General features: G+C 43.0%; 1 protein-coding gene across 4 annotated transcripts in view; it reads right to left on the bottom strand.

The window, feature by feature from the left end:
- NBEA (neurobeachin) overlaps positions 1-18,775 on the bottom strand; it is a 1,081,445-nt gene that overhangs the window by 563,635 nt on the left and 499,035 nt on the right. For all 4 annotated transcript variants that reach the window (XM_075337333.1, XM_075337330.1, XM_075337331.1 and 1 more), the window contains 2 exons: positions 15,038-15,145; positions 8,965-9,133 (listed from right to left, as the gene is read on the bottom strand). In XM_075337333.1, the coding sequence (XP_075193448.1) occupies positions 8,965-9,133; positions 15,038-15,145 (277 nt within the window). The remainder of the gene's footprint in view (positions 1-8,964; positions 9,134-15,037; positions 15,146-18,775) is intronic.

Below are 18,775 nucleotides of genomic sequence, written 5' to 3' on the forward strand. Positions count from 1 at the left end.
GACGTCACACCAGAGCACCTTCTTTGAGGAGGGTTAGTAGAGCAGAGCGCTTGGGGAACAGGAGTGAGGTATTTGGTGTTTTTTTCCCCCATGTGTATGGGCTCACACTAAAAAAGCGGATCCTCAGCACAAAGAATGTCCATAGAAACTTAAAGTTAAAATTTCATTTTATTCCAATAATGGTTAAAAAAGGGGGAAGAAGGAATAAAACATAACTCCTCCGATCTATGCGTTTCAGACACGATCGTCCTTAGAAATGATCATCTAATTTATCTGATGTATATAGGAGGCTATGTGAGGGCTCCAAGTATATAAGAGGCTATGTGAGGTCTCATAACATATATAGGAGGCTATGTGGAGGCTCACAATGTATATAGGAGGCTATAAGGAGCTCATAAAGTATATACAGTAGAACGCAATGAAAGGGCTCATGAAGTACCGTGTTTTCACGAAAATAAGACAGTGTTTTCTATTATTTTTGGCTCCAAAAGATGGGCTAGGGCTTATTTTCTGGGGATGTCTTATATTTTATATTGGAGGCAGTGATTGGGCTACCGTTAATGAAAAATTAATATTTACACCTTCCCCCACCATAATCCTGCCCACTCCTCTGCCTCTGTTGGCATCAGTGGTTGAAATTTAGATGAAAAAAATGAATATTCACCCCCGTCCTCTGCCCACCCCTCTGCGTGGGATCAGTGATTCATTCAGACTTTGTAATACTGCCCGAGCATTGCAGAGCACTGCTCACACTGGCCGATGGCTCTACTGACCCGAGGGCATCACCGTTTATTTCTATGCAGCTGTTAAGCTCAGGAGAGGAGAGCCGCCGGCCAGTGTGAGCATTGCACTGCGATCCTTGGGCAGTAATACGACAGTCTGAATAAAAAATTGACGCCACATAGGGGGGAGGGTGGGGGAAGGTGGCTCAATATAAATTTTTTACTAACATAAGTTCCAATCATTGACGCCAGCAGAGGAATAGGCAGAGAAGCGTGTGGGTGAATATTCATTTTTTCATTAACACAAGTTCCAATCACTGACGTCGCCAGAGAGGTGGGCAGGATTATGGGTGGGGAAGAGGGATGAATATTCATTACATTAACTACCTGGCATCTGGCTATAAACTTTAGGGCGCTTACAACAACACAATGAGGCAATGTATATCAATGAATGGTAAATACCCTGAAAGAGCTGTCCAAGCCCTATTTCAGGATAGTAATAGTAATCTGATCCGAAACAAGGGCTTATTTTTGGAGTAGAGCTTATATTTTAACCATACTCCAAAGAGGCTGATAAAACCTGCTCGGGCTTATTTTTGGTGTAACACAGGAGGTTATCTGAGGGCTCATGCTGTATCTATGAGGCTATATGGAGGCTCATGCTGTATATACAGGGGCTATCTGGAGGTTTACACTGTATATAGAGGGTTATGTGGGGGGGCTCATTCTGTATGTAAGGAGCTATGTGGGGGGGTCATACTGTATGTAGGGGTTTATGGGGAGGCTCAAACTGTATGTGGGGGGCTGTGTGTGGGCTCATACTATATATAGAAGAGATGTGTGTGGGCTCATACAGTATATAGGGAGATGTCAGAATACTTAATTATGTTCAATATTAAATGATACAATAATTACTATAATAAAATTCTAATAATATGTTATGTGAGACAGGGGATATAGCTCAGCTGGGATCTTTGCTTTGGTCCAAGCGAGTGGCTATGGATTCACAGATGACAGCGGCAGACTGGCAGGTTCCAAACAGATACGGCCACTGCCGTGTTTATTGTGTACACTTATCCCTCAGTGTTACACATGCAAAAACAGGAAAATAAACGTCTAAGGCCGTCTGGCCACTAACTAACAACAGAATGCTAACTACAAAATAAACCTATGTAACAAACAAAACAGTATTCTCTTACTGTGTGGGTTCCTCAGCACAGCCAGAGGAGGTATGGAGTCTCAGCCCCAGCAGCCATAAGCCTGTACCGCTCCTCAGCAGCCTCTCTGTTCTGAATGCCTCCTGATTATTTCAGCTGATCCAGTGAGGAATCAAAACCCTGGATTGAATGTGGAGAAGGGAGCAACCAGTCCCACTGCCATTCCTACTGATTTCTCCAGGAAAAACCAAGCCCAAAATTACAATGAAATAAACAGGCTTCAGTGACTAACTTATTGCTGAGCCAGATATAACTTTCCCAACTTTTCCCAGCCCATTTGCATGGGCCAACCGCTCCACAATCAATACATGGAGGCATATGAAATTAACCGATGTGAAACTTACCTGTTCTCTAGTACTTCTCCCCTCGGGATCTCACAGTTAATATACGAATATATATAACGAATATGTATTGAATATATATAACGAATATTGAGGGAATTGAGCTGCGTAATCGACAGACCGCTGTATCTCATCTTTTTTAGACTCGCATGTAACAGGGTTGGTGCCTCAGGATTGGAGGATTGCTGATGTGGTACCGATATTTAAGAAAGGTAAGAGGATAGATCCAGGCAACTACCGTCCAGTAAGCCTGACATCAGTAGTATGCAAAGTTTTTGAGGGCATTTTAAGGGATGACATGCAAAAATATATTGCAGAAAATAATATACCGTATTTTTCGCTTTATAAGACGCACTTTTCCTCCCCAAATTTTGGGAGGAAAATGGGGGGTGCGTCTTATAAAGCGGTACCGGGGGGGGGTCCTGTCTGAGGCGATCGGGCGGCTGGGTGCCTGTGGCTGCATGCAAGCGGCCGGGTACCTGTACTTGCGTGCAGCGGCAGCCGGGTACCCGTGGCTGTGTGCGGGCGGCAGCGGGTGCTGTGTGGGGTCGGCAGCCGGGTACCTGTGCTTGCATGCGGTGGCAGACGGGTACCCATGGCTGTGTGCGGGCGGCAGCCGGGTGCTGTGTGCGAGTGGCAGTCGGGTGCCCGTGCGGGCGGCAGCCGGCTGCCGCCCTCACACAGGTACCCGGCTGCCGCCCTCACACAGTCACCCAGCTGCCGCCCGCACACAGCCATGGGTACCCGGCTGCCACCGCACGCAAGCACAGGTACCCGGCGGCTTGTACGCAGGGTGGGCGGGCAGCCTGCTGGCTGCCACTCTGTGCATGCGGGGCGGGCGGCTGTGCAGCTTACCAGTTGTCCGCGGTCCCACTTTCCAATGATGGCGCCGGTGGAGCTTTTGGATGAGAGCTCCATCTGCGCACGCGCTGCTCCGGGAGTCAGCGCGTGCGCAGATGGAGCCCTTGGATGAGAGCTCCATCTGCGCATGCGTCGCTTCGGGCGCCATTACTTGAATCGGGACCGCGGACACACTCCACCACTGAGCCGTCGCCGCCGCTGCCACCACTGAACCGGGACCGCGGACACACTCCACCACTGAGCAGTTGCCGCCGCTCCCACCACTAAGCAGTTGCCGCCGCTCCCACCACTGAGCCGTCGCCGCCGCTGCCACCACTGAACCAGGACCGCGGACACACTCCACCACTGAGCAGTCCCTGCCACCACTGAGCAGTCGCCGCCGCTGCCACCACTGAACCGGGACCGCGGACACTCACTGCACTGGCCTGCTGCACGGCTCACCCGCCACGGCTGCTGCCGCCACCACGGACCCCACGGATCCTGCCACCGCGCCTGCAACCACGGACGCCACGGCACCTGCAACCACGGACCCCGCTGCCACTGACCTGCCGCGCCTGCCAGCACAACCTGTGCCTCCTGTGACCCCGCTTCACCACCACTGCTGCCCCCCTCCGGTAAGAGAACACCGGAGTATAAGACGGACCCCATTTTTCTTTTTTTTTACCTTTTTTATGTCTAAGTTTGGGGTGCGTCTTATATTCCGGTGCGTCTTATAAAGCGAAAAATACGGTAATAACTGACAGCATGGATTCATGAAAGATAAGTCGTGTCTAACCAACATGTTGGGGTTCTATGAGGGGGTAAGTGCAAACCTGGATATTGGTAATGCAGCTGATGTGATTTATTTGGACTTTGCAAAGGCATTTGATACTGTACCACATAATAGCCTTATACTAAAGCTCCAGAAGCAAGGACTAGGGGACACAATATGCAACTGGGTAAGGAATTGGCTAAAAGATAAAAAACAAAGAGTAGTCATAAATGGTACATTCTCTAAATGGGCTATAGTCAGCAGTGGGGGCCGCAGGGATCTGTGCTAGGACCGATTCTTTTAAATCTCTTTATTAATAACCTTGTGGATGGGATTGATAGTAAAGTGTCAGTCTTTGCTGATGACACCAAACTATGTAGGATATTAAAAACTGACCTTAATAGTACAATATTACAAAAAGATCTGGATAAGATGTCAGAATGGGCAGATACTTGGCAAATGAGATTTAATGTTGATAAATGTAAAGTAATGCACCTAGGACGGAGTAATCCTATAGCTGCATATACATTAAATGGAAGTAAACTCGGGACTACAGAACAGGAGAAGGACTTGGGTATTCTCATTACAAATAAGCTGAGCAGCAGCACTCAATGTCAAGCAGCAGCTGCTAAAGCAAACAAAATTCCAGGGTGTATAAAAAGCGAGATTAGATCCCGTGATCCCAACGTATTGTTACCCCTCTATAAATTACTTGTAAGGCCACATCTGGAATACGGGATCCAGTTTTGGGCTCCACATTTTAAAAAGGACATTCAGAAGTTAGAGTCAGTTCAAAGGCGGGCAACTAGACTATTACAAGGAATGGAGGCCTCCCATATGATGACAGGGTGATAAAGTTAGATATGTTTGGCTTAGAAAAAGACGTCTCAGAGGAGATCTCATTTATATGTATAAATGCATGTGTGGTCAATATAAAGGACTGGCACATGACTTATTTCTTCCAAAGACAGTACTAAGGACCAGGGGGCACTCACTGCGAGTGGAAGAAAAGCGATTCCAACAGCTAAATAGGAAAGGGTTCTTTACAGTTAGAGCAGTCAGACTGTGGAATGCCCTACCACAAGAGGTAGTAATGGCAGATACTATAACAGCTTTTAAAAAAGGGCTGGATGATTTCCTCAGTACACACAACATTGTTGGTTATAAATGACTTAGTGACCAAATGTAGAACTGGTGGAGGAAGGGTGAACTAGATGGAACTTTTTTAAAACCTAAGTAACTATGTAACTAAGTTAATATTAATATTGAGCAGAAATAAATTTTAGCCTATTAGTTTGGCTCCCCATAAGTGTCTCATGTGGCCCCCTAAGACAATTAATTACACATCCCTCTGCCTTACAGAAATAAAAAAAAAAAACCCATTCATTTATAATCAAATAAAGAAAAAATAAATCCTGATTATATATATACACACATACATACACATATATATTATATAATATATATTATAAAATATATATATATATATATAAAAATACATATATATATAAAAATACATTATATATATATAAAAATACATATATATATATATATATATATATATAAAAATACATATATATATATAAAAATACATATATATATATATATATATATATATATATATATAAAAATACATTATATATATATATATATATATATAAAAATACATTATATATATATATATATATATATAAAAATACATTATATATATATATATATAAAAATACATTATATATATATATATATATATATATATATATATATATATATATATATATATAAATAACAATACATATATACATACTTATTCCATTAATATTATCAGAATAAAATAAATAAAATATTGGTGTTATTAGCATATCCACATCAGAGAAGGTCGCACGAATAATGGCTAATCTTGTGTAGTCTACCTACAAGTATAAGCCCTTATAGCGGTATGGTATAGGTGCATGTTGGGCGTTACAGGTGAAGCTGGAAAGCTTTAGGTTACAGATTACTGCACTACAGCGAGGCAGCCGGCTATGGTATATACTAATCTCCTTCTGGTGTATCAGAAGCATACGATGGCCGGTAATCTTGGAGTGAAAATCTCCCATCATTTAATAAAGAAAAGTAAATTCTCAAACACAATATAAAACTGTCCGCTGTAATCTAAAATGTTCAGCGCCATATAAAACTGTCCAACCTAATATGTCACTGGTTTTAAGCAACTGTCAAAGGCAATCTAAGCAAATGCAAATATGAGTAAGCATACCTTCCCCTCTGTCATCCTGCAGAATGGATTTCATTTAAGAGGTAAATAAGAAGAAATTAAATGCCTACTGTTATATGGAAAGTTTGCAGTGAATTAGAAACAAAGAACATTCAGGACTGGAAACCTGAAAGCTTCTGGGTCACCTCTGATGACGTCCTTCTCTGCTTTGGACCAACTCATACTTTAACCCCCTGAATTCTGCGATCAAAGTGATCACAAAATTCAGGCGGTAGAGAGAAGAAACGCTTACCTCTCCCTGGCGATCAGATCCCTGCAATGTGATCACAGGGACCCGATCACTGCCATGATGATCCTGGGTTACTGAGCAACTGACAGCCTCACAGACCATGCTGTATGCATGGTGTGAGGCGAACGGTCAGTGCTGCGAGTGCAGCTCTGACAGATATAATCCACTGCAGTGATTGAGCATGAGTACTGCACTGGATTATAGAAACGCAAAAGAGAGCAGAAAGAATTGACACGTTGCTTCTTTTTTCAGCAACAAAATCTGCAAGGAAAAATAGAAGCAACATGTGCACAGCCAGTCAGGATTCTCATAGACTTTGCTGGGAAGCATTTTATGTTGCAGTATTAATTAAAAAAGCATGATAAAAAGCAGCAAAAAATCAGCGTGGGCACATAGCCTAAAGGCCCAGTCACACACAGATAAATCTTTGGCAGATCTGTGGTTGCAGTGAAATCATGGACATATTGTTCCATTTGTACACAGCCACAAACCTGGCACCGATTGTCCACAATTTCACTGCAACCACAGATCTGCCGCAGATTTATCTCTTTGTGTGATGGGGCTTTAAGAGATGTTTTTTGTATCTATATCCAGCACTGCCTGACAGATTAGGTTCTTGACCAGTGGACCTCACTCTATTAACTCAAAATCAAGTACTGGTTAAAAAGGAGATTTAAAGATGGGCTAACCATCTAATATCTTTAAAAAATATTTAACGTTGTCGCTACACAAGAATGATCTTCCAGTTATACACTTGTCCTGATTTGGTGAGACATCAAGAACACTGTTAATGATATCGGCCAATGTTCCGATTCTCAAAGAAAGGTCCTATAGACCATTAAAAGGGAACTGGTCCGATGGTTCCAAAAAAATGAGCAGCAAGAATCCGAGAACCCCTCTCTAATGCAATGTTGCTGTATTTCATATAAAACATGCTTTAAATCAGTATGAAGGGATAAGGTAACGGAGGACTATACATGAAGGTAGTCCTGGCTGGATTCTCCCCACCTGAAGCTGGATGACAGGACAGTGTGTATATAGGGAGAGCACTGTCAATCAAGTTGAGCGGGTAGAGATAATCTGGCAGGGACGTCCCTACATGAGAAGTCATCTCCGTAAACCATCTCCAGCCATTGTTTGAACATTTGTATTCTTTGAAATGGAGTAAAATGTACATATCAGCAATAACCAATAACAAGAATCTCTCTGACTTATGCTGCCTAAAGTTTAGGAATCAGCAATAATCTGACAGATCCCTTTATTGGGAACCTATCGTTGGGATATCACAAACTATGTATATGAACACGTAGAAGGGACAATTTCAGCAATACCTTTAGCTAGAAAATCCATTTATCCATTACGTAGAAATTGGCATTTGAATCAATATGCAAATCAGGCTGAAGTGCTTTGAATGCATGGAAGCACTTGACAAGTATCTGCCACTATGGCACTATTCCCCACACAGAGGTGCCTTTTCCTGCTTGATTGACAGCTCGTTTGCTGGTCATGCAAGAAAAGGCAACGCTGGGCGAGGAATAGAGCTGGAGAGACGGAGGCCTGAAAAGTGCTTCCATAGGTCCAAAGCATTCCAGCCTTATTTGAATATCAATTCAAACACATATTTTTCAGCAATGGAGGAACAAAGTGGTCATGTAAGGTTAAGTTCACATGTCCAGTAATCATCTGTTAGAACAGATCCAGCAGCAATATGTTGGTAAAAAAAGTTGTGCAGACAGACCCGTTTGTTTTTACAGACCCCCAACTGAGATACAAGGTATATACAGTATAAATAAGAAAGCATCCAAAATAAGATATTTCCTTTTGTAATAGTCAATGCCATGTCTTGTTCTAGGTATTAAAGGCAATATGTCAGCAGGTTGTTGCTATGTAACCAGAGCCAGGAATGTGTCTCTTGCTCTGCAGCTTGCTGTAGTTTCAATACAGTCAGTGTTTTCTCAGCACGAGATTATCACTGCCGGACTAGGTGTAGCATGCCAGGTAGTCCAGGTAATGTATAACCCCGCCAATGATTGGCAGCTAACAATTCATGGTGTACACAGGAAGGTGCCAGTCAGTGGTGTGGGCGGGATTATGCAAAGCCAAGAAGTCTCAGCTCTGCTCCATCTACATCACACAAAACAGAGATTGTAACACAATTGCAAAAAACAGTCCAGTGAGTGATAAAACCCTGGAATCAGGCTCTCTGCCTCTACATCATACTGCTATCAGATTCCACAGTGAAAACATGCTGACAGATTCCCTTTAAAGATATGAAGAGAACATGGCTAAATAGAAGTTTGTAAAAATTCACAAAACAGAAAAACATATGTACTGTATGTCAACTTGTAATTGAGCCCTATGTGGACCTTCAGCCAATAAAGCTGTGCACCCCTAATTTTAGCTATGAATTGAAAAATTAGACCCCATAGTAAAAAGTGTTGCTTTATTTTTGATCCCATTAATCACACATTGATACTCCAGACACTGATAAAGCTGAAACAAAGGAAGCAATACAAAATAAATGCAATACATAGATAATACTAAATGACCATACAGACATAAGGCACGTACCTGTACTCGTCGGTGAGTTAATTTCCTGCCTAATGTTCCGAGCACTTTGGCTGGCCGAGCGCGCCGTCTCCCGCTGAGGTTCCAAGATATCGCGGTATTTAGACACCATTAATACAGAGATGAAGTACACAACCGCCAGGGCAAGGAACTGAGCTTGTTTACTGTCATCCTAGAAGAGGGTTAATACACCGTCAGTATATGGCGGACGACAAGTACAGAGGGGAAGGAGGGATGAAAGCAGGTAAAGGGCCCATGTTCACACTTCCAAGTATGTAATATGTGTATGATCAATAAAAGGTACACAACCAGGTTCTGACCAGCAGATACAAAGGTCAAAGCTTTGACAATAATACTGACTGTATATAAAATTTCCACTGACCTAATGGTGTGGGGGAAGCCAAAGAAGAGTCCAATAGTGAAAGACCACCAATAATGAATCCCAAAACCCCAAAGTTTGCATTATACTCACAAAATTCCAATGACTAAAGACAGCAAAAATAAAAAAAAGCAGAATCCACACTTGCCCAACTCATGTTTCGCCTGATCGGCTTTGTCTGGGGAGTGTCAATATCCTTAATTAACCTCATCTATTTATAGCATCTAAAGTCAATAAGTAACATCCAAAACCACTAAAGATATAACATCGATGACTGGCATCACCCATACTGACATGCTATACACAAACCTTTGGTTTTCCACACATCATTAGATCAGTGGAAATTTTACATCCAAACAATGCAGAACACTTATCAATTTTTAAACTAGCCTACTAGACTCACACTTTATATTCTGTACAGAAGACTTTTCAGCAGTCTCATAATTGTCAGACAGGATTACAATGACAGTGTAGCACCGGCATCTCTTCAGAGACGCTGACTTAATTATCGCCCTGGCCAGGTCACGTCCTTCCCCAGCCATCCACGTGTGCTGCTGCCTCCTTCTCCTCCTGGGCCCTATACAAGCTGCACAGGGTTCTCGGGAGTGCACCTAAGATGCGCACCGACCCCGGGAGTGCACCTAAGATGCGCACCGACCCTCCTCTTAAAAGGGCCGACATGCCATTTCCAGGAAATCCCTCTCAGCCTATGGCTAAGAGGCACTGTTTATTTGTGGCACCCTCCCATTAGGGGAGGTGCCTGTGCAATGCTTTTAGTCAGTTTCCAGTCTGCTACCTAGCTAGTTCTCAGGTCCTCAGCTCCTGTCCTGTTATCCCTGTGTCCATCTCCAGTACCTGCCTTCTCATACCTGTCTATTCCTGCCATGCCACCTCTCCTGTCCATACCTGCCTGTCCAGCCTGCATCAGTCGCCCCACCTGTACCCGGCTATTCCTGAGTCCGTCACCTGTCCTGGGGGTCAGCTGACACAATCCCGGTCACTGCCCTGGAAGTGGTATCTGGCGCCTGCCTCGCAGTGTGCGCTTAGTTAAACCCCTCCCACTAAAGGGTTAGCTTAGTTAAACCTGGGTCCCCTCTGTGGTCAAGTGGGTCCACTAATCCTGCTCGCTGCTTCTAGACCGGCTGCAAGCGTTACAGACAGGTAGCACCTCTATATACAGTAGATACCACCAGTTCCACCATTCCCAATAGGCAATGTCACAGCTCCCCTCATCCCACTTCCTCCCAATACCTTTGCACACATTAGAGCATACTCAGATTAGAAGCTCAGAAGACATCTATAGAACAGATAGTGCCTGAGTCAGTGGATAACTGCTAAAGTCCATATACCAAACAGGAAGTTTAAGTCTTTAATTAGGCCTAGTGGCCAGGGTGAAAATTTAAAGATTTTATTATAGTAATGTTCAAAATAATCATAAAAAAACAACAACATAAAACTAGGTTTAAACAATAGGTTATTTTCTGATATCACATCCCCTTTAATGGTTAGTCCTATCTCCTAATCTTATAAGCAGGGTTCAGCAACCTTCTGCACTCCAGCTGTTGTGTTGTCTAAAAGGCCCGACATATCTGTCACCATTTGTTGGGAACTGTATTTTCACAACAACTACAATGGAAAATGTTGATGAACCCTGCTTTGAGATATGCCATCACCTTATGATCGATGGGGGTCCGCCTTCTGCCACTATGAATGGTCATGTATACCTCCCAACTTCTACAGAAAACAAAGAGGATAAACTCTGCAACAAATTTTTACCCAAGCATCTAACCCCATCTATTTACTGTTTCTCCCTACCCTGGCAGGAGGAGATTTCAGGGTGGGTGGCAGTGAAGGACATTCAGCAGATGCCCAGGACAGCAGGGAATAGACCCAAATCCAAGATTACTACGCTGTATCCGGGACTGGTGGGACTTATAGATTTATTTTTGTTCATTCACTCAGAATTGTAGCAGCCAGAACTTCTTCATTTGTACATAAGCTTCACTATAGGAGGTCTTGCTTTTTGTGAGACGAGCGTTAGTTTTTTAAAAGGGGTTGTCCACTACTTTTACACTGATAGCCTATTCTTAGGATAGATCATTAATGTTTGATCTGCCGGGTCCGACACCTGGCACCCCCACAGGTAAGTCATAGCAGGTGCTTTGCATTAGTCTTCATTACAGGCACATTGTACGTGTACATATTTCTACATCTCTATATATATATATATATTTGCATTTCTATGTACCTGTAAGTACTATATACCCGGCACCCCCCGCAGACCAGCTGTTGTCTGTGTCAGAGGTGGCAGCCAGAAATGCTCAGATCCGGAGCTGCCCCGTCAACTAATAACGGTCGCGTACTGCACATCCACCTCCCATTCAAGTCAACAGGGGACGGATGTGCAGTACTCGGCTGCTATCAGAAGGCAAGGCAGCTGTGGAACTGAGTATTTCTGGCTGGCTACTGACACCTCTGACATAGATTACAGCTGATCAGCGGGGGTGCCAGGTGCATAGTATATACAGGTACATAGAAATGCACTGGCATTTAGAGATGTAGCAATATGTACATGTGCAATGTGCCTGTAATCAAGACGAATACAAGTCACCTGCAACAGCTGATCGGCGTGGGTGCCGGGTACATAGTACATATAGGTACACTGAAATGAACTGGTATATAGAGATGTAGCAATATGTACACGTACAATGTGCCTGTAATGAATACGAATACAAGTCATCTGCAACAGCTGATCGGCGTGGGTGCTGGGTACATAGTACATATAGGTACATAGAAATGCACTGGTATATAGAGATGTAGCAATATGTACACGAACAATGTGCCTGTAATGAAGATGAATACAAAGCATCTTCAAGTACAGAAAATTCTCCTATACGTCACAGTGCAGTCTGTGGCTCATAGCTACTGCTGCTGCCTCCAGACTTGCTTGAGCTTTCTCCGCAGACGGTGCTCATCATTACTCTATGCACCTCTAGACGTTTTCCCTAAATAGGAAGATACGGTCCACACTGGGCACATCTGTAGTGACTGGGGAAACAGCTCTATCCCTCCTGTCTACTGAGCCACAACTGAAATGATTAAGAAGGGATTACGGCCATGCATCATCTCAGCTTTAAAGAAAACAATCTGTAACTAGAAGATGTGTTTCCCGTCGGTTGGCCAACCATCAATTAAACGTCAGATGTTCTGGACCGCCATGAATGCCTCTAGTCATTGGTCTGCACACATGACACAGAGGCGGCAAGTACAATGACAGATTGCATTGTTAGCTATTCCAACAACAAATGCCTCACCTGCTACAAAAACCATAAAAGGAATGAAAAATAAAATATGGACAATAAAGGTAACAATTATGTTCCAGCAGATTATTTCCATGTTAACAACTACCACACTCAGTATCTCATTGAAGTGGATATTTATAAAAACAATGATTGGAGTATGGAGTCATGTGGTTCTACAGCGCAGTCTAGTGGTCGATAGTGGAAACGCAGGCCCTAGGTTTACATTGCTGATGCTTTGGAAAGGATTTTTTTTTTTATAATTTTTTTTTTTTAAAAGGCCGCTATATAGCTACTAGCCCAATCCAATTGCTTCTAGCAAAATTTAATGAACAGTAATGTCGTTTTCTCTCTGCGTAGATCTCCGATAAAAAGAAATATATCAAATGAAAATAAAATGAAGCAATATATAAAGTAAATTACTAAAAACGTAAAACAAACTATTGTCAGAAAGGAATATAAAATATTGGTTAGATGACAATGGCACGCAACTAATTCTGTAGGATTTTTATGCTAACTGCTAAGACATTACAAATAGACACTGCTCATTAAATAATGCATTGCAGCTCCCCCTGGTGGCGATGGAGAGATAGTGATAAGGAAAATCTGACATTGCTTGGGCTTTCAATCCACAACCGGTTGTTCAAAAAGTTGGCGGAGCTAGTTGAGACTTAAAAATGCCAAAAGTCACAACATTTTTGCTCAACTATGAGTTTCGATAATGTTTAACAAGTACTTTTATGGTAAAAAATTGTTAGAAAAATTGGGGCTATGCCTTTAAAAGTTTCCATTGAAGCAGCAGTATGACGTCTCTCACCTTTTCTTATTAGCTTGTACCATTTGTGTGCCAGGCAGGTCACGGTGACTGCTATGGGGCCCGTGCCCTAGGGTGACCAATGACAAAGTGCTGTGCCCCTGCCTGGCATCTGTTCCCTTTTCCCGACATACAGTACAGACCAAACGTTTGTACACACCTTCTCATCTCTAGAACAACTGTTAAGAGGAGACTTTGTGCAGCAGGCCTTCATGGTAAAATAGCTACTAGGAAACCTCTGCTAAGGTCAGGCAACAAGCAGAAGAGACTTGTTTGGGCTAAAGAACACAAGAAATGGACATTAGACCAGTGGAAATCTGTGCTTTGGTCTGATGAGTCCAAATTTGAGATCTTTGGATCCAACCACCGTGTCTTTGTAGAAAAGGTGAATGGATGGACTCTACATGCCTGGTTCCCACCGTGAAGCATGGAGGAGGAGGTGTGATGGTGTGGGGGTGCTTTGCTGGTGACACTGTTGGGGATTTATTCAAAATTGCAGGCATACAGAACCAGCATGCCTACCACAGCATCTTGCAGCGGCGTGCTATTCCATCCGGTTTGCGTTTAGTTGGACCATCATTTATTTTTCAGCAGGACAATGACCCCGAACACACCTCCAGGCTGTGTAAGGGCTATTTGACAAAGAAGGAGAGTGATGGGGTGCTACGCCAGAGGACCTGGCCTCCACAGTCACCAGACCTGAACCCAATAGAGATGGTTTGGGGTGAGCTGGACTGCAGAGTGAAGGCAAAAGGCCAACAAGTGCTAAGCATCTCTGGGAACTCATTCAAGACTGTTAGAAGACCAATTCCAGTGACTATTTCTTGAAGCTCATCAAGAGAATGCCAAGAGTGTGCAAAGCAGTAATCAAAGCAAAAGGTGGTTACTTTGAAGAACCTAGAATATAAGACACATTTTCAGTTGTTTCACACTTTAAGTATTTGATTCCACATGTTTTAATTCATAGTTTTGATGCCTTCAATATGAATCTACAATTTTTAGAGTCATAAAAATAAAGAAAACTCTTTGAATGAGAAGGTGTGTCCAAACGTTTGGTCTGTACTGTATGTACAGAAGACGTCAGGAGGCTTTGTAGGATGTTAGCTCCTAAGCGGAGCCCACTCTAGGCCACATGGGTGATGGCTGTTTTTTCAATTTCAACTAGCTATGATTGTAGCAGGTTAACCCCTTGAATGCTGTTGTGATCAGTGATAATGGCATCTAAGGGGTTATACTGGCAGTGGGGACCTTGGTCACCCCCATTAGACCCTGATATGGACTATCACATGGAAAAATGATTTATACAACCTAGATAAAGGACTTGTGCCATATCTAACATATCTAATGCAAATGCATACATTAGTCTGCTGAAATGTATGTCTGACCATACTGATAAAATGACTGGTGACCGCTTTACTATGGTGCATCCACATTGGAAGTTAAGGGAGCAGAAAAAAAAAAAATACGCAAAAAAACATGTAAAATCACTAATACAAATTAGTCAGAGCCATCAAAAAAGCATCTCTCACCTTCAGTGTATAAGCCATAGGTACAAAAAAACAGAAAGCAAGAGCAACAACTCACCACATCGCGGAACACAACGGCCCGCAGACGGTTAATATCCACATCCTGGAGGAGGCGATCAGGGTCCTTTATGGGCGAGAGGTTACTCGGAACATTATCCACAGGGGTCTAGGAGTACAAAAACAGCAAGAATATCATTAGTGTTACAGTTTACAATATCAGTGGGTAAAAATGGGACAAAACTTCACATATCTTGTTCTAAGACACAATTATAGACACAACCTACCAGGGGAATTTGTGAAGATTAATGGAAAAAAAAAATAGTTATTTTAAAAATAGATGTATAGCTATATTGGCTATAAAGGTGCCTTGACTTATGAAATACAGTCATGGTCAAAAATGTTGGCACCCTTGAAATTGTTCCAGAAAAACAAATATTTCACCCAGAAAATTATTGCAATTACACAAGTTTTTTCATATACATGTTTATCTCCTCTGTGTGTTTTGGAACAACACAAAAAACTGGAAAAAAAAAAGTAAAATTGGACATAATATCATACAAAACTAGGCCAGACAAAATTGTTGGTGGTTTTCCAAAATTGTGGGTAAACAACTTTGTTTCAAGCATGTGATGCTCTTTGAAACTCACCTCTGACAAGTAAGAGATGTGGGCAATATGAAATTAACACCTGACCTCAGATAAAAAGGGGAGAAGTTGACTTAATTTTTGCATTGTGTGTCTAGAGACTAGAAAGGGAAGAGAACTGTTTGAGGACTTGAAAACCAAAATTGTTAAAAAATGATCAACAATCTCAGGGTTACAGGTCCATCTCCAGAAATCTTGATGTTTCTTTATCCATGGTGTGCAATATAATCAAGAAATTTATAACCTATGGCACTGTAGCTAATCTCCCTGGACTTGGACAGCAGAGTCAAATTGATGAATGGTTGCAATGCGGGATATTCTTTGAGTGGCTCTACTCGTATATAGTTGAAAGTATAGAGTCGGCAAAGAAGCAGCCTGAAAAACAATGGCAAAATCACCAGCAATGTCGCTTTAAGAAAAAGACAGCAGGGTTTTTCCTGAAGCAGCAAGCATTTTTTTTTCTACATGAAAAACGGAAGGTATTGCCAGAAAACGATAGTAACATTTTTGGATATATAATTTTAGTATTTAAGTGTATTTTGATTATTTGTTATTAACCCTTTTCTATCTGAATGGGGAAAAATACAGTTAAAGCACTGAAAGAATTGACAGGCTTTGTTTAAAAAAACAGACAAAAAAATGACTGCCGGTCAAAAGATGCAAGGAGAAAAACGCACTGTGTGAATGGTGTAAAGCGCTGTGGAATATGTTGGCGCTAGAGAAATATTAATAATAATAATAATAATAATAATATAATGGTGTGAATGAGATTTTAGATATCTCATTCTTTTTGCTGTTACTGTAGCACACGAAAAAAAAAGATTGTGGAAAAAACAAAACATCAAATATGCCAAGTGTGAACAAGCCCTAACATGGGAAAAACAAGCAGACGACATGATGATGCTGCGCTGATGGTTTCCGATTCCAGGAGACAATGCCAACCTATACGCCAGAGTAAGATGCCAGGCCCTGCCCGTATCTCATCAGTTCCAGGACTTGATTCCCTACATATTTTGCCGTACACCTCGCAGGACTGTGTACAGTGTTCTCCTTGTGAGACATATCCACAGCGCAGGTGGAGAAAGGATTAGGAATACTTCATTCTGCTCCGAAGACATTGTAATGGCAGTAATGGTGATGAAGGAATGGAATGTCCTCTATTACCAGTCGCAGGGGACTGAGCGGTAACTAATGGCTTCTCAATGATAATTGGCTGATCGCCTCCTCTCTGTTTGGCTTTTAATCACTTGAACAGTATGGTTCTGATTAAAATAAAGAAAAAAATGACTATCCCGGCCATTGCTGTGGTGTTTTTTTAGGATTTCATTTCACTTTTTTACTGGTGTTTAAAAGCTTTTCTCTGCAAATCCTACAAGTCCCCCTTGTGCCGGGCTTAATTCCGTTTTTCTAACCTCTGACAAGACACCTTCCTTCAGTGTCGTAGATGGTCTTCAGAGGAGACCACCAAACACAACATTTCCCTGCTTTGCCTTAGGCCAAGCTATATGATCTGCACCTGACCACGTGTGGAGGAAACAAAGGGCTTTAAAAATTTACAGCCGGCTCCTGCGAGACATAGAGAGTATGACACGTAGGTCTCTAGATATCTGGGAAACGTGTCTATGTTCATCCTTAGGCCGCGTGCACACACTGAGTGTTTGATCAGTATTTTACATCAGTATTAGCCAAAACCAGGAGTGGATGAGACATGCAGAAGTGGAGCCCGTGTTTCTATTTGACATTTCCTCTGATTGTCCCACTCCTAGTTTGACTTACAAATACTGAAGTAAAAAACGGATCAAATACTCAAAGTGTGAACGTGGTCCAATACATAAAGATAAACCTACAGGTGCACAAAATAAAGGACATTGTTTTAAATCGGGAGTTTAGATTTAAAAAATAAAACTCTCTCTAACTACATCTTATCCTTTACAGTAAAAAAAAAAAGAATGATGTACAGCGCCACTCCAGTATACTGGCACTGTCTGGTATGGCAGCTCAGCTACATTCAGTTATAGAAGGTATAGCTGCAATACATAATACATCCAGAGGACCACAATGGCACAGTTTCTGGGGAAGATAAAGGACACCCTTTTTTCTAACATTTTTTTTTTTTTCATACCATTGGTGGGTGTGCTTGGTACTGAAGCTATGGTGCAGGTATACTATGTAGTTACCCTCTAAAGGGAACCTGTCATTTTCTACATGATATCTGCTCTTCAGAGATGTTCAATTTATAGATTGGATCAGAACAGAGCTCCGTGCCCCTGATATTTATATTAAGTGGTGCACTGGTTCCCACCATTTTTGCATGTTGCATCTGATAGTCAGGCAGGACGTCATACAGGAGAACTAGCTGATCAGAGTGATAAACATTTTTGTGGGAAAAGTTGATTGGGCGACCCCATTCTGTAGTGCGCACAGTAACTGGGAGGGCGCCCGTTCAGCGAGACTGGGAGGGCCCCCATTCTGTGACTGGCCGGCACTGCTCAGCAAGACCGGGAGGGCGCCCGCTCAGCAAGACCGGGAGGGCGCCCGCTCAGCAAGACCGGGAGGGCGCCCGCTCAGCAAGACCGGGAGGGCGCCCGCTCAGCAAGACCGGGAGGGCGACCGTTCAGCAAGACCGGGAGGGCGCCCGTTCAGCAAGACCGGGAGGGCGCCCGTTCAGCAAGACCGGGAGGGCGCCCGTTCAGCAAGACCGGGAGGGCGCCCGTTCAGCAAGACCGGGAGGGCGCCCGTTCAGCAAGACCGGGAGGGCGCCCGTTCAGCAAGACCGGGAGGGCGCCCGTTCAGCAAGACCGGGAGGGCGCCCGTTCAGCAAGACCGGGAGGGCGCCCGTTCAGCAAGACCGGGAGGGCGCGCATTCAATGTTTTCTGTGTAGCGGTCCCATTCAGTGTTTTTCCTGTATGAAAGTATATTGAATCTTATCCAACAAACCTTTAGCTCTTCTTCTTCTAGATTTCTGCTCAGCTTCTTCTCTTTACCATGCTGGCCACAGATTGGACAGCACATAGAACATGACAGGTGGCCTTTCAGACTAGGGCTACATGCCGTCAAGTGTTGCATGTCATGGAGATTGCAGAGTTTCATTTTCACATTGGACCTAATGATTCCTTAAAGTGTTGTATTGTAATTTGCAATCCACCAAGAG

The sequence above is a fragment of the Anomaloglossus baeobatrachus genome, chromosome 2 (assembly GCF_048569485.1).
Source record: "Anomaloglossus baeobatrachus isolate aAnoBae1 chromosome 2, aAnoBae1.hap1, whole genome shotgun sequence".
In the NCBI taxonomy this organism is placed as follows: domain Eukaryota; kingdom Metazoa; phylum Chordata; class Amphibia; order Anura; family Aromobatidae; genus Anomaloglossus; species Anomaloglossus baeobatrachus.